Below are 14,553 nucleotides of genomic sequence, written 5' to 3'. Positions count from 1 at the left end.
ATGATCGGCTTCGTCTCGGGAAGAGTGGAAATGTAGCCGAAACCTCGTGATAGATTGGCGTCTTGTCTGCTGTGTGTTGATGCGTTGTGCCCAGTGATTCCAGGGAAACTAGACCCACCACAACCCTGACCAGGATGATGAAATATTTCAAGTTTGCTGAGGTATTTTATTAGGATTTTTCTTCATTTGTATAGTGTGCTGCTGGTTACAGTCTTTAACCATACTTTGTTGCTGGAAAGGTTTTATTTAACTCCTGTTTGGATTAAAATGACTGTTTGTCTAGTCCAATTGAAGACGATTGTTAAATAGTTAACTAATTGGTGTTGGATAGCTTTGCACTGCACCAATGCAAACATGGTAATAAAATAATAATTACTATTATATTTATTACATGTATATAACAAAATATGTAGTAATATATATATATTAAATGTAATTATATAATAATAATTAGCATTAGCTTCTGTTTAGTCTTGGTATTGTTACAGTTTTAGGGGCGACATTTTAGGTCAGGTAAACATTTTCCCGCTCAAATCATTACAGCCAATGACATGAGTCAGAGGTGTCACGCGAGTCACTTCATTCGCGATACCGATTGGCTGCTGGTGTCATGTGACTAAAAATCCTAACGGCTCTTCCTAACGTTGTGCTATCTTTTAAAAGCACAAACTGACTGACTGATTAATATCAGTAATAATGCGGTAAAATAGAATTAATATCGAGTTTAATGTAGAAAATAGTTTTGTGATAAACGCTGCTCGTTTAAAATGTAAGTTTTTGCCGAAATATTTCATGTTTGACACCAGAGTTGTGTTGACGCTATGTGGCCGCTAGGGACATCCGGGCACCTGACCTGACCTGACCTGACCAAGTCTGATGCCCTTCTCAGGCTCCTCACAGAAAGGTATGTGAGCTCTACACTGCAGTTCACATTATTCTCAATCAAAGCCCAAAACTCTCATAAATTAATCTCGTTAATTAAATCTGTATATACCATATCAATCAGTATTCTAACGATAAGTATCTGATAGTTACACGACATCTCTGTTTTTCTTCTCTAATACATGTGTGTTTATAAGGAATTGTGTCAAAACAACAGCTAGGCCACAATCAGTAATTGTATGCACATAAGTTTATCTGTATGGGTGTAGTTTATAAAATAATGAAACACCTTTTGTGTTCACCAGATGGCGCTATAATCTTTGATATGGAGTTATTTGGAGCCACAAGTATATTGTTTTAAAGGCTTTACTCACACAGCTAGCATAATTAATAAATAAATTAAGAAGAAAGAACATAGAAAGGAGTTTCTTGCTGTGAGCAACATGAGGGATAAAGAATAGTCATGTATCAAAAGAGACAAATAAATGTAATATTTAGGAAATCTAGATTATCAAAGTGTCTTAAACACCAAAACCTAAGCACAAATAACCAACAGTTTAGACACCTTCACTACTACTACTTATAATAATAATATAATAATAATAAAAGAGGGTTCAGTTATGAAGATAGTGATTATATTATAGTTAAACCTGGTATTTGCCAGTGCATGAAGTTTCTCTGGTGTAAATATGGTATAATATATAATATAATTAATATAATATAATTAATATAATATAATATAATTAATATAATATAATATAATATAATTAATTAATATAATATAATATAATTAATATAATATAATATAATATAATATAATTAATATAATATAATATAATTAATTAATATAATATAATATAATATAATTAATATAATATAATATAATTAATATAATATAATATAATATAATTAATATAATATAATATAATTAATATAATATAATATAATTAATATAATATAATATAATATAATTAATATAATATAATTAATTAATATAATATAATATAATTAATATAATATAATATAATAAATATAATATAATATAATAAATATAATATAATATAATATAATAAATATAATATAATATAATTAATATAATATAATAAATATAATATAATATAATTAATATAATATAATTAATATAATATAATATAATATAATTAATATAATATAATATAATTAATATAATATAATTAATATAATATAATATAATAATGTACACCAGATGGCGCGATTGAGATTAAGTCTAGTCAGGTAAACGTAAATGTTTAAAGTAACATCAAGTAACGACTTCCAAAGTGTGTGTGTGTGTGTGTGTGTGTGTGTGTGTGTGTGTGTGTGTGTGTGTGTGTGTGTGTGTGTGTGTGTGTGTGTGTGTGTGTGTGTGTGTGTGTGTGTGTGTGTGTGTGTGTGTGTGTGTGTGTGTGTGTGTGTGTGTGTGTGTGTGTGTGTGTGTGTGTGTGTGTGTGTGTGTGTGTGTGTGTGTGTGTGTGTGTGCGTGCGTGCGTGCGTGCGTGCGTGCGTGCGTGCGTGCGTGCGTGCGTGCGTGCGTGCGTGCGTGTATGTAAATTATTATACAGCAGTTATTTCATTTTCATCACCCACTTTATCCTGGTCAGGGTCACGGTGGCGGTAAGCGCAAGGCAGGAACACCCTGGCCAGGGTGCCAGTCTGTCACAGGACGATGTTAATCCTAGCGATGGTGGACTAGTGTAAGAGCCGACTGTGCCACCCAAGTACCTCATTTACTAGGGTGATGTGGTTGTTGCATAATGTCTCTGTAATCCCTTTGTAATTCCATCCTTATTTGTTTAATGTTTGATTAATTATAAGGTTATAAGATATGCACACATTTTAATCTTCTTACTAGGTCAGTACTCAGTAAAACTCACGTTGGAAAATATCACAGCGCACAAACATCCATTATAGAAAGCAAGAACTTGTTTGATTTTGGCATTATATCGGTATTATACAAGACTGGCTGACTGTGATGCCCTCTCGTTTTTCACCTTCCGCTGTCTTTTGACTGACTGTGCCACATTTACATCTAACATTTGTTGATGTTTACTGGAATTCATTCTTCCATTGACCCATGCGATGTTTCCTGTGTCACTGGCTACCACAACTTGAGGACGTAAAATATTTAGTGTTTATAGATAGCAGGGTGTTGTCCTCAATAAATGTGGCACGTTTATTAGGGTTTACAGGACAGTTCTCACCTGTGCCCACTGTTTACAGACCCAGTGTGTGTGTAAGTGATTAAAATGTGTAAAAATGTATATAGTTTTTCACTTTTATTTGGTTTTCACTTATCTGTTAGTGCATTATATGAAACAGTAATTAGATTGGAATGGCAGAATAGAATGCCTTTATTTGTCATATACACATATGCAGGTGTGCAGTACTATGACATTATTTCTTCGCATATCCAAGCTTTTTTGGAAGCTGGGGTCAAAGTGTTGGGTCAGCCATTGCGTGGCGCACCTGAGCCGAGAGGGTTAAGGGCCTTGCTCAAGGGCCCAACAGTGGCTGGATGACAGAGCTGCGATTCGAACTCTCAACCTTTCAGTTGATAGCCCAAAGCTCTGACCACTAGGCTTCCACTATGACTGTTAAAGAAATATATTAATAACATGTGTAAGTATATATAAAAGATGTCTGATGGATATATCAAGAATGAAATGTAAGAATGACAGTTAACAGTGTTGATGAATAAAGTTTACAATCCCTCAGCAGTTAAAAGCTCTATAACACTGCACCACGTGTGGAGGGCTTTTGCTATTCTGATCTCGCAGGCACTCATGCACCTGTTTTGTTGTGGTATGCAGCTATGAACTTAACCCCGCCTCCTTTCACTTGTCTCTTTGTGCTGATTGGTTCTTTGTCGTGTTTATGCTAATGAGCTCTTTGCCCCTTGCACCTGACTCCTCATGAGACAGCCTTCAAGCATCAACTAGACTTATTTAAACCTGCCGTCTCTGTCCCCGGGCATGAAGTCTTATTCTCCGTCTAACACTGGCAGACCAAGCGAGGACGCAGATACGATTGTGTCAAGTATTAAAATGCCCCGATCTTTTCTTGTGAAGAAACACCTGAGCCACAAGAAACCCAACTACGGCACTCTGGATTCACAAAAATGTGGTGAGTTGTGTTTTTATTACTTCTATCTTTTCACAATGCTGAATGAGTGGGCAAAGCCTTTAGTTCTAGATTAAACTCTAACACACCTACTAAGCCCAGGATTAACTAGAGACCTAAATCAGGCATCTTTTAACAAACAAGCTGTGAAAACAGGACACGCTGCCTCCAGTATTCAAAAGTGATAAAATATGAATCTGTGTGCTTGACCTGCTGTAGCCCTGTGTCACCAAACCTCAGTACTGTGTGTACGGAGCACAAACGTTTTCACCTCGGCTCCAACGAGCCCACAAAACCTGGAAATGTTTTGATTTCTCTTCAAATCTTTTTGACAAAAGTGTATCCCTCACCTTTATTAAATATTCTTTATTTAAATTACACAGATACATGTTAGTAAAATTGCCTTCAGATTTGACATGGTCTGCTTTAAAATGCACATGAAGGCTTTACATTTATTTAAAACCTCTGGAATTCTGGACTTACAGAATGTCACAGCTTTATCCTGGACCACAGAGATAAGAATTACGATCTGTGGATTTTTGTCTAAGGACGGTCTTCAGTGGGGCTTTAATAAGGAGTGTCCAGCAGTTCTGTGAGATTTAGCTTTTACTTACTAGTTGTTCAATTACTTTAATTATAACACTAAGCGCAAATTAGGAATTTGTAAAAAATCAACAGGTGCTGTCAACAAGACGATACTGCTTATTTAAAATTATATTTTTTATAAACTGCAAAGTAATCCTAAACCATAAGTAATAGAAAACTAAAATGCTACCTTAAAAAACCTAAATGATAGCAAACTACATTTACAATCTTGTAGTAATATTGTATAGTTTTTGTTATAAGGGGGGAGTTATAATTGAAATGTTACCTGGTAATTAATTAGATTAAAATAAAACGGGGTTACATTAAAAGTTAAACCAGATGTTGTGTCTTTAGCCAGTAAACTTGTGCAGTGAATGCTTGCCCTTCGATCATGACGCATTGTTTTTGTTTAGCACTAATTTAAGGCATGGAGCTTAGGGCTATCCAACGGAAGATTGAGGGTTCGAATCGTGCCTTTGCTTGTGCAGCCAGGGTCTCGTCGGACCCCTAAACAAGGCCCTTCACCCTCTCGGCTCTGTGGGCACCGTACGATGCGCATTCCAAACAAGCTGGGTTACATGGAAACAGTCATTATGCTGCATGTGTGTAGATGTATACGTATATGACATATAAATGCTTTCCATGTATTAATGTATAATGATACAATTGATCAGAAATTATTATTAATCTAATAGTTCTTTATCCATTTAAGGTTCAAATTAAAAGTAGTTGAGAAGTGATTTAAAGCTTAAAATTTACTTACCTTCAAATGTAAGATAAAATTCATGTAAAACCAAGTTAAAAATGAAAGCTGTAATAAGCCTGGCTCACAGAACTCATGTTTTAAAGCTGGTGTTGTACAGATATTGTATTAGCTGTTACTCGCTGATGAAAATTACTTAAAGCAACTATTTGCAACAGATCCCACAAACGTAGCCGTAGTTTAGCAGGTGCAGGTGCAGGATCTCTCCCAGAAGAAAAGCCGCAATTGTTGGTTCTTCTTTTGGGGGTTTGAAGGGCCCTATTAACCATGGTGAAGGGGGCACTAGTGCCCTGTGAGCCTCTCCTTACCCCACAGTTCATTTCAAATGTGTGGGTTTTGTTCACAGGCATCTCTTAAGCAAACAAGCCCCTTAACCTCCTCAAAGAAAAGGAGATGCTTTACTATTCAGCAATAAATGTCTACAATGTAGAATGAAGCTGGAGGGAGAAACGTTGCGTGTGGGGGAAGTTTGGTCAGATTTATTTAATACAACCTGTACGTTCGACTGTACGTTAGGTTTGGATGAAAGTATAAAGATTTGAAACTCAACACACAAGAAATACTGCTTCAGACATCCTGATATTAAATAGTAATTAAACAAACAAACTTTTAAAGCGATATTATGATATTGGGAAGCAATAATTTTTCTTGCTCAAGAGAACGTTTACATTTATGGCATTTAGCAGACACTTTTATCTAAGCTACTTACACACTGAGGACAAAACGAGCAGGGTTTTCAGGGGCCCAAGCATTGACACAGAATGACCTGAACAGTCAGAAACACAGCGTACTGTAATGCTAATATCTTATAATATTATAAAAGATTTGCTTCAGAAGCCACTAAGGCATGTACTGTACGTATGGGACAATTTTAGAACCCTTAGCTTCATCTATTCACTAATACTGATTATATCAATGAGTAAGATTAAATAGTAATGTGATTTTGTTGGTAATTCCACAGATGTTCAAGCACAGGTGATCCCTATGCAGTTGTTCTACCCACTGCACACCTTTTCCCATCCAGAAGAACATTGTCCTTTATCTGAGCCACGTCTCGTGAACTCTCTTCATACAACAACCGAGCCCCGAGCTCCTCGGGAACAAAGCCCGGCCGCTGAGGGCCACACGTTCCCTCAACCAGTGAGTCGAGACCCCCTCGGTCACGCCAACGCAGCATCACGTACCGACACGAGACCAGCGCCGGAGGGCATGTCCGAGGTGACGGCGTCCCTGTTCGGACTCTCCTCCTCCGGCAGCATCCAGGAGCACTTTGAGTGCTTGGACTGCCACAAAGCGTATTTCACTTTCTCAGGCCTGGCTAAACACAGACAGCTGCAGTGTGACTGGCCTTGTCCGAAGTACTTCAGCTGTAAATACTGTGATAAGGAGTACAGCAGCCTGGGCGCTCTGAAGATGCACATCCGCACTCACACTTTACCCTGCGTGTGTAAACTGTGCGGTAAAGCTTTCTCCAGGCCCTGGCTGCTCCAGGGACACATCCGCACACACACGGGTATGCTCATCCATACACACACGTACATGCATGTCTCTGTACGTCTACGCACACAGATACAGAGTTTGTACAGCACCCACATTATGTTTCTAAGGGCGCGTTTACAGCACCCACATTATGTTTCTAAGGGCGCGTTCACATGAGAAACCACTCCGCACTTCTGCCGCAAAGTACTTTATAGCTCAGCACTACTATGTTTTCTTTTTGAGTCAGTCATGTTCCAGTGAAAACTCTTCCTTCGGATCCTTTATTTAGATCTGTAGGGACGTTTTCACTTTTTTCCTTAGAGTGGATTTAAATTCTGGGATGGCAGTTCAGCATTTAACACAACAATGACGAAATGCATCCAGACAAAACAGCACTGGAGTGTTAAAATCAACCTTAAACCTTATCAAACATTTTGCATTCTGCAACAGTGGCAGACTGGCAGAAATGGGGTGTGAACCAGCAACCTTACAATTATCAGTCCGGTGTGTTTTGTATAACAGCGCTGATGATCATGAGTTTACACACAGAATAAATGATCTGGCTTTCCTATGGTAGAGCTGGTGCAGCAATATCTCTACAGGCATTCTATTACAGTTATAGCGTGAAAACCATCATACTACCCAGCTCCACTCACAAGTCTGTGCAAAGTTTTGAATTATACAACAGTTCTTATCAATTTTACTTCTATTTGACTAGAATTCTATTATTAAGTTTAAATAACCCGTAAACGTTAGTAGCTGTAGCCATTATTTTACTGTAAAGTGTTAGAATGAATTGTGTACATCTGTTCCAGGTGAGAAGCCGTTTTCATGCTCCCTCTGCAGCAGGGCATTTGCAGACCGCTCGAACCTGCGCGCTCATCTTCAAACACACTCGGACATTAAAAAATATCAGTGCAGGAACTGCTCAAAAACATTTTCCAGAATCTCACTGCTGTCCAAACACGAGGAGACTGGCTGCTGCTCCACGTCCTGATCCGTCACACTGCTGTCCACTGCTCTGGGAAATCTGCACATCTTGTAGTTGCACTGTAACCTGTTTTTGAGGCACTGTTGAGATTTAGATTTGTACATAATTTACAGACTGAAGGAACTTTTGTTCTCTCATGTAAGTGTTGCATGCTGCGTGAGTGCTTGGAGTCTTACAATGTTGTTGAGTAAATGTGCTGAATCTTCTGGTTAAGATTTTATGTTTTGAGCACCTTTTTTTATAAAACGAATAAAGTTCATATTGTAAAATCATTGTTGTGTAACGTTATACCTAACCAGGAAAACCAGACTTCATCTAATTCACCACACCGGACCTAAAAATGTATTATTTTACAATACTGTTGTTAAATGTTTTGGTGCAGTGTATGTACGTACCTTTGGGGTACCTAAGTAATCAGTAGCATCATGCTAATATATAGGTTTGCTTCTCAGCAGCAGGTACAGGGAGACTGATATGAGAGATGAGTAAACACAGCCAAATACAGAAACGTTCTTAAAGAAAACCTTCTTCAGAGCGCATTCAAATTCTGACATGGCAGGTCACCATTTAACACGACAATGACCAAATGCATACAGACAAATCAACACTGGAATAGCTTCAATAGCTTCAATATATATATTTTGCCACTATTCCAATAATTGTTGCCTGGAACACATTTCTAAAAGGCTGGGACATGGACAGGGTAATACTAGAAACAATTTACAAACGAATTATGGTTGTTTATAAAAGACACATCCAGGAAAGACTTGGTCTTTATGCAAGAAATCATCGAGGTTTGCTGCCTTGCCAAAAAATACAACTAATCCACCAGTTTGAAAACTATATTTCTCAATAAGTCATTTCATCCTAGGACCATCGGTGACCCCTAATGCATCAGATGGCAGATCACCTTGTTGTGGCGGGTGAAACTGAATCTAATTGTTGAGTGAATCTGGTTGATTGGCATTTTAATGAAAGTTTGATTAACATTTTTCAAGTGTGACAAATATGCAAAAATAAGATACATTGGAAATACCTTTTCACAGCACTAGTACTTCTTATATTCTAGACAAAATCATGTTATAAAAGAATCATTAGCAGACTGTACCAAACGCTGTGATACTCAGTCACTCGGGCACTATTCTAGCCCAGTAAAGATGTGGGTGTAGGATTGTATTGCCCAGTGACCACACTTATCACTACTGAGGGGGCGATTCACCGCTCTGCTTTTTCTTCACCCTAATTAATTTGTCTATTTCCAGGGCAGCTGTGTGCGGAGAGAATTTTATGGAGCTAAATAAAACCACAATGCTGTCTGCTTCTAATGGCCCATGGAAAATTCCTCATTTAGATATGCATTTATTGGCAGGTGGACCCGGGCCAGCTGCATTTCGAGGTGGCACCGAGCCGGTACTCTGGACAAACACAGACAGTGATGACAGGAAGTCTAGGTATTTAATGTACATGTATGTATGTATAAATAAATATATATGGTGGCACGCAGGGGTCACTCTCTGTGAGGAGTTTTGTATGTTTGGTCTGTGTCAGTGCAGGTTTTTCAGTTCTGAACAAATAGTAAATAAAAAGTAATTATTAAGAAATAATAAGAAATGTAAATAATGAGTAAATAATCATGAATGGCCATTATTCAGCAGGTTGTCCGACCAGGTGCCCAGATCAAAGTAAACTGGAACAGAGCACGATGTGAAGAAAAAGAATGAGCTGAGACTAGAGTGAGTAAAACAGGAGGGTGTTGGGTCAGTACCCAGTCAGTAAGTCATAAATCGGTATTTTTTCAGCAGAATGTGAGTGATGGACGACATGCTGCAGTTTGTGGGAACACGTACAGGCCGGAGCCACTGCTGCCTGATTTAGTACACACAGACACACTGAGAACACACACACACACACACACACACACACTGCCAGACTCAGTTAACCACCTGTCATGGGACAGACACTTGCCTTCTGGTTACAAGCTGACATGAGTAGCACAAAGTTATTAGTACGGTATGGCTTATATTCCTTTGCTAATTGTAAAGTAAAGACGAGGTTCCAGCTTGCATTCTAAAGCGTTCTCGGGTTTGTCCCTCTGGGAAACCATTAAAGCTTCCATCTCAAATACACTAACAGTGCAGGACCTGATTGAAAACATTGTATGGTTCTTTCGATGGACCTGGACCAGGATATCTTTAATTCACTTAGTGTTTTGCGATGAAACTGGACCCGCCCTGATCCTCACCAGGATAAAGCCTTTGATGAAAATTAAATGGGAAGAAAATTCTTAATATTTTTACACACTATTACAATATGCCGTATCTTCATGTTTCATTTTATTTTTATTTTGTGCCACTGCTTTATCTTGGTCAAAGTCACCCAGAGTTGGTGGGTCCGGTTCTCCCTGGAATCCCTGGCCAAAATACCTCTCAGGAGACGCTGGACTGTCTGTTAGCATAGCTGGCGATTTGAATCTTGAATGTCTTCATATTTTATACTTTTGCTTCACAAGGACATTTTACTGTAGTACCCAGGGAACATCTCATAACAGCACCAGCCTGCAATGTTTGAAGAGCTCATACCCTTTTAAAGGGCAGTAAAGTGTAGGAGGGCAGGTCATCGGGTCAGACGTAAGGGATCCAGGGTCAGGCTGTGTCTGCCAAGCTTTCTGTGATTTTACAAGAACCATGACACTGCAGGCTCCAGCCAGACTGATTCCTCAGCCGATCTGTCCGGCCCATTCTTCACCTTTCATACTCTGAATTTACACCTGTCGAGTTTTTTCTAGACTCCCGTCACAAATTTGGGGGAAAAGCTTTTGGACATTGAGGCCAGTAAGACTGTCTGTTTAGAAGCTTTATCTCAATTTAAGTTAATCGCAATGCACAAACTTGAAATGAGTTATTTTTGATCTGTGTTAAATTAGAGACAATTTTAAAATGCTGTATTTATTGTTTAACCTGAAACTGAGACAGGAGCATGTTTACCACTGTCACCTGTCATTTATAACCAAGCTTAATAATTATTTGGTAACCCAGGACACTTTGAAAGCAGATTTCGATGCCTACATGGATCATTTTTAACAGTAGAGTATCCAATGGTCAAAAAATAGCTCTTTTATTTTGGTCGCATTGTGAGAAGAACCAGTTTATAAGAAATGACAGTTATTGGATGAGTTGAAGGTAAAAGAGGAAGAGGACGACCAGACACAATTACATGGTCACCATGAATCAGTTTAATAATGATAATGACATAAAAATCTCACAGCATTATTGATATGCTAATTTGATCATTAGATATATAGGTGGATATGTATGTGTGGCTCTGAATTGTTTCTTAAGCTGTATTTTAAAATGCATTCTCAAAAAGATTCACATCATATTCAGTGAATGTATTCAAGGGCAGCGTGGCCTGAACTCCCGCTGATGCGATCGTGACTTCCCCCGCCACTGCCCTCAGATATGTTTGCATCAGATGATCTCTCAAACCTCTATCTATAGCTACTTTGACTCCACAAAAGCGCTGAGTGGATCTAAAAATACGCCAGTGCCGAGCCGAGAGAGGAATGGACCTACTCTCTTTACTTCACAGAGCCGAAAATAGATTAGATCTGGCTATTTTTGACTGAGCATCAGAATGGGCTTCCATCTCTCACTCGGTCCTGGCACAGAGCAGTGGAAATGAGTTTCCATTGAGGCGACTGAGTTAGCTGTCCACACCAGACACCTGTGCCCATGCTTCTAAAAGAACAGTCCTGAGGCTGTACCATTTCTTATGGTATTTTGTTCATTGCCCCGGTCCTCCTCATCACGAGACCTGTTAAGCTCACAGAGTAATATTAATATTTACCTGTTCCTGTTTTTTTCCCCTCTTGTCTAGATACAGCATCCAGTTTTAATTGGCATAAATCTACTACTAAAATATTAGGACTTAATTGTACCTTCTAATCAGAGTGCAAATACAAAGTTACACTAGATGGCCAAAATTATGATCTTGTTGGACATCTCACTTTAAATCCACAGGCATCAATATGGTTTCCTTCACACCCGTAAAACATTCTAGAGCCTTCACTTTAACCACCTTCAAATGAAAACATGACCGACTCACTTGCTAAATGACCTTGTTTTAGTTCATTTTGCTGTTTTCCCCATGCACCTTATGATATATTTTTCCCGTAATTTAATCGATAAGAATACATGATTTTCTGACACAATTTAGTATTATTATTCTTTATGCACTGTATTAAAAGAACCTTTGCCAAGTTATTTAACAGGGCTTGTATCGACTCAACGAACCGACTCACCGAACCGAACCAGGTGCCGACTCCCCCTAAGTAGTGTACACTACCTCTAACTTCAACGTACCATTTTCACTTACTAGAAAGTACACAGGATGCAGATTGGGATACAGCCTAATTGTCACACCCAGTGAACAGATAATTTAAGGTATGAACGTTGTAAAATTGTTATTTTTAAAATATGTATTCTTATTTAACATGAAAGGAGATTAATTTTGTTAAAAACAAAACGTTTAATGTTTTAAAATGTTAAATTAAGCCGTTTATTTACTGCTGACAGCTGAGCTAACGTTAGGTTGTCTGTTTCTCACTTAAACTAACGTTCCAAATTAAAATAACTGAATGGGCTGTAATGATGACACGTTAATAATCACGTGATATTTATATATAACCACATTGCAGAACACATTTAGTCAATTAAAATAATAATCATGTCAGGCTTGTTTGTATTACTAAGTAAAAAATATTAGACACATCCAAAACATGACAGCATAATATTTGGGATTGTTGACAGTTCTTGAATAATAATGAAGACCCCATGTGGGATTGGTGGTGTAGTTGTGTATCCTTCCATCAATACTAAAGAAATTAGAAGAAAAGTCACTTTTGGATCATGATGAATTGGCTGAACATGTCTGGTAGAATCAGGACCCAACCTGGGTCTAATGCAACTTATTACATGTCTGTGAAATGACATTGCAGCCGCCAATCACCGGAGGTCAAGATTTTAGCTGCAATTCATTTACATTTTTGTCAGTAAAATAACACCATCATGTAACCTGTTCATCCGAAATACAGTAGTTGCAAATGCTAAACTATATAAATGATAAACTGTGTCAAATGTACATTTCTTTTGTCAGATTGAGGTGAAAGTGTCACTTGAGGAACAGTCGCAGACAGCTGAGGAGAGAGCGGAGAGAGGAAAGAAAAACGAGACCCTAGGACCAAAAGTAAGATTTTATTTTATTTATTTGTTACAGGGACAAATGGTAGCTTAGTGGTTAATACACTGGACTAGTAATCAGAGTGTTATAGGGGGTGTTCAAGCCCCACCACCACCACAGTTGGGCCCCTGAGCAAGGCCCTTAACCCTCAGTTGAATTGTATTGTCATATCTGAAAGTCACTTTGAATAAAATGTAAGTGTTACTGATTAATCTGCTGCTGATTCTTATATGAATGATACCTCATTATTAGGATATAGTGGTTAAGGTACTGGACTAGTAATCCAAGTGTTGCTGGTTCAAGCCCCACTACTGCCAGGTTGCCACTGTCGGGCCCTTAAACAAGGCCCTTAACCCTCAATTGCTTAGACAATATACTGTCACAGTACTGTAAGTCGCTTTGGATAAAAACGTCCGCCAAATGCCAAAAATGTAGAATGTAATGGTAATCTGACAAATCCGATCATATATTTCAGGATTAGTAAAACGCAAACGTCTCCTTAACTCACTCATACCTGAGTTATACTCATTTAATCACAAATGTCATTAATGACATTTCATTATCTATTTGTTTATGTCATCATGCTTTATACTGGTCAGGATTTCCACTGTAAAACTCCTGGACGGGCGGAAACACCACTGAGATCTAAACCCGGGTCCCAGTGTTGGTGTGCTAGCGTGATAGGCTGCTGCGCCAATGACATTTTATGCCAACCATACTCTCACAATTAATTTAACACAACACAACACGTGTACTTGAGATCAAAAATGCCCATCGCAACTTTTGACAGGACCTCTCTCGTTGAAGGCTGTGAAACATGCCACTGCCTGTTTGTTTGTTTGTTTATTGGGATTTTCACGTCATGTTTTACACTTTGGTTACATTCATGATAGAAACGGTAGTTACACAAGGTTCATTAGTTCACAAGTTTAATGTCGAACATGGTGATGGACAATTTTGTGTCTCCAATTCACCTCACTTGCATGTTTTTGGACTGTGGGAGGAAACCGGAGCTCCCGGAGGAAACCCACACAGACACGGGGAGAACATGCCACCTGTGGATCGAACCCAGGACCTTCTTGCTGTGAGGCGACAGTGCTACCCTCTAAGCCACCGTGCTGCCCGCCACTGCCTGTACGACATTTTTTAAGGTTTCCAATAAAATAGAAGCTTAGTTGTGGGTTATTTTACTTCCCCTTCTTAAAAAATACTCCGTCATTACTTTTACTCAGGTGTGAGAATCAAATACTTTCTACAGCACAGCTGATGGTCGACCATTGGTGCGTTCTGTCTTAGCATTTGATTTTAAATTTGTGATTAGCATGTAGGTCAAAGTTGATTATTTTTCCAGTGTGATCTGCCAGTGACTATCATAATCAGTATTCAACAGCTATCAGCGTTACCGAAGCATGTGATGAGACCTGCAAAAATAAGCACCGGGCCCCCGAAGATAAGCGGAGCTCTCGGTTATGAATAC

General features: G+C 38.4%; 1 protein-coding gene across 4 annotated transcripts; it reads left to right on the top strand.

Annotated features, from left to right (window-relative positions):
* Window positions 1–21: 21 nt before the first annotated feature.
* Window positions 22–8,099, top strand: snai3 (snail family zinc finger 3). 4 transcript variants are annotated; one of them, XM_062989886.1, is made up of 5 exons: window positions 22–161; window positions 807–904; window positions 3,822–4,023; window positions 6,330–6,881; window positions 7,663–8,099. In XM_062989886.1, exons 3-5 carry the CDS (start codon window positions 3,873–3,875, stop codon window positions 7,842–7,844), a joined length of 885 nt encoding a protein of 294 aa, XP_062845956.1. In that variant the 5' UTR covers window positions 22–161; window positions 807–904; window positions 3,822–3,872; the 3' UTR covers window positions 7,845–8,099. The 4 variants fall into 4 exon arrangements, with proteins under 4 accessions (XP_062845956.1, XP_062845958.1, XP_062845957.1 ...); XM_062989888.1 differs by lacking the exon at window positions 3,822–4,023 and having other exon boundaries at window positions 24–161; window positions 835–904; XM_062989889.1 differs by lacking the exons at window positions 22–161; window positions 807–904 and adding an exon at window positions 5,019–5,207 and having other exon boundaries at window positions 3,933–4,023.
* The last annotated feature ends 6,454 nt before the right edge of the window (window positions 8,100–14,553 follow it).

This window comes from Trichomycterus rosablanca, chromosome 27 (genome assembly GCF_030014385.1).
Source record: "Trichomycterus rosablanca isolate fTriRos1 chromosome 27, fTriRos1.hap1, whole genome shotgun sequence".
In the NCBI taxonomy this organism is placed as follows: Eukaryota; Metazoa; Chordata; class Actinopteri; order Siluriformes; family Trichomycteridae; genus Trichomycterus; species Trichomycterus rosablanca.
The sequence above is the reverse complement of the archived record's forward strand: the minus strand, read 5'-3'. Positions and strand labels throughout refer to the sequence as shown.

Excerpts from the sequence above, each read along its gene's own strand:
- snai3 (XM_062989886.1), top strand. The coding sequence starts at position 3,873 with ATGAAGTCTTATTCTCCGTCTAACACTGGCAGACCAAGCGAGGACGCA. Across the intron at positions 4,024-6,329 it reads TCTGGATTCACAAAAATGTG|ATGTTCAAGCACAGGTGATC; the intron begins GTGAGTTGTGTT and ends GTAATTCCACAG. Across the intron at positions 6,882-7,662 it reads ACACATCCGCACACACACGG|GTGAGAAGCCGTTTTCATGC; the intron begins GTATGCTCATCC and ends CATCTGTTCCAG.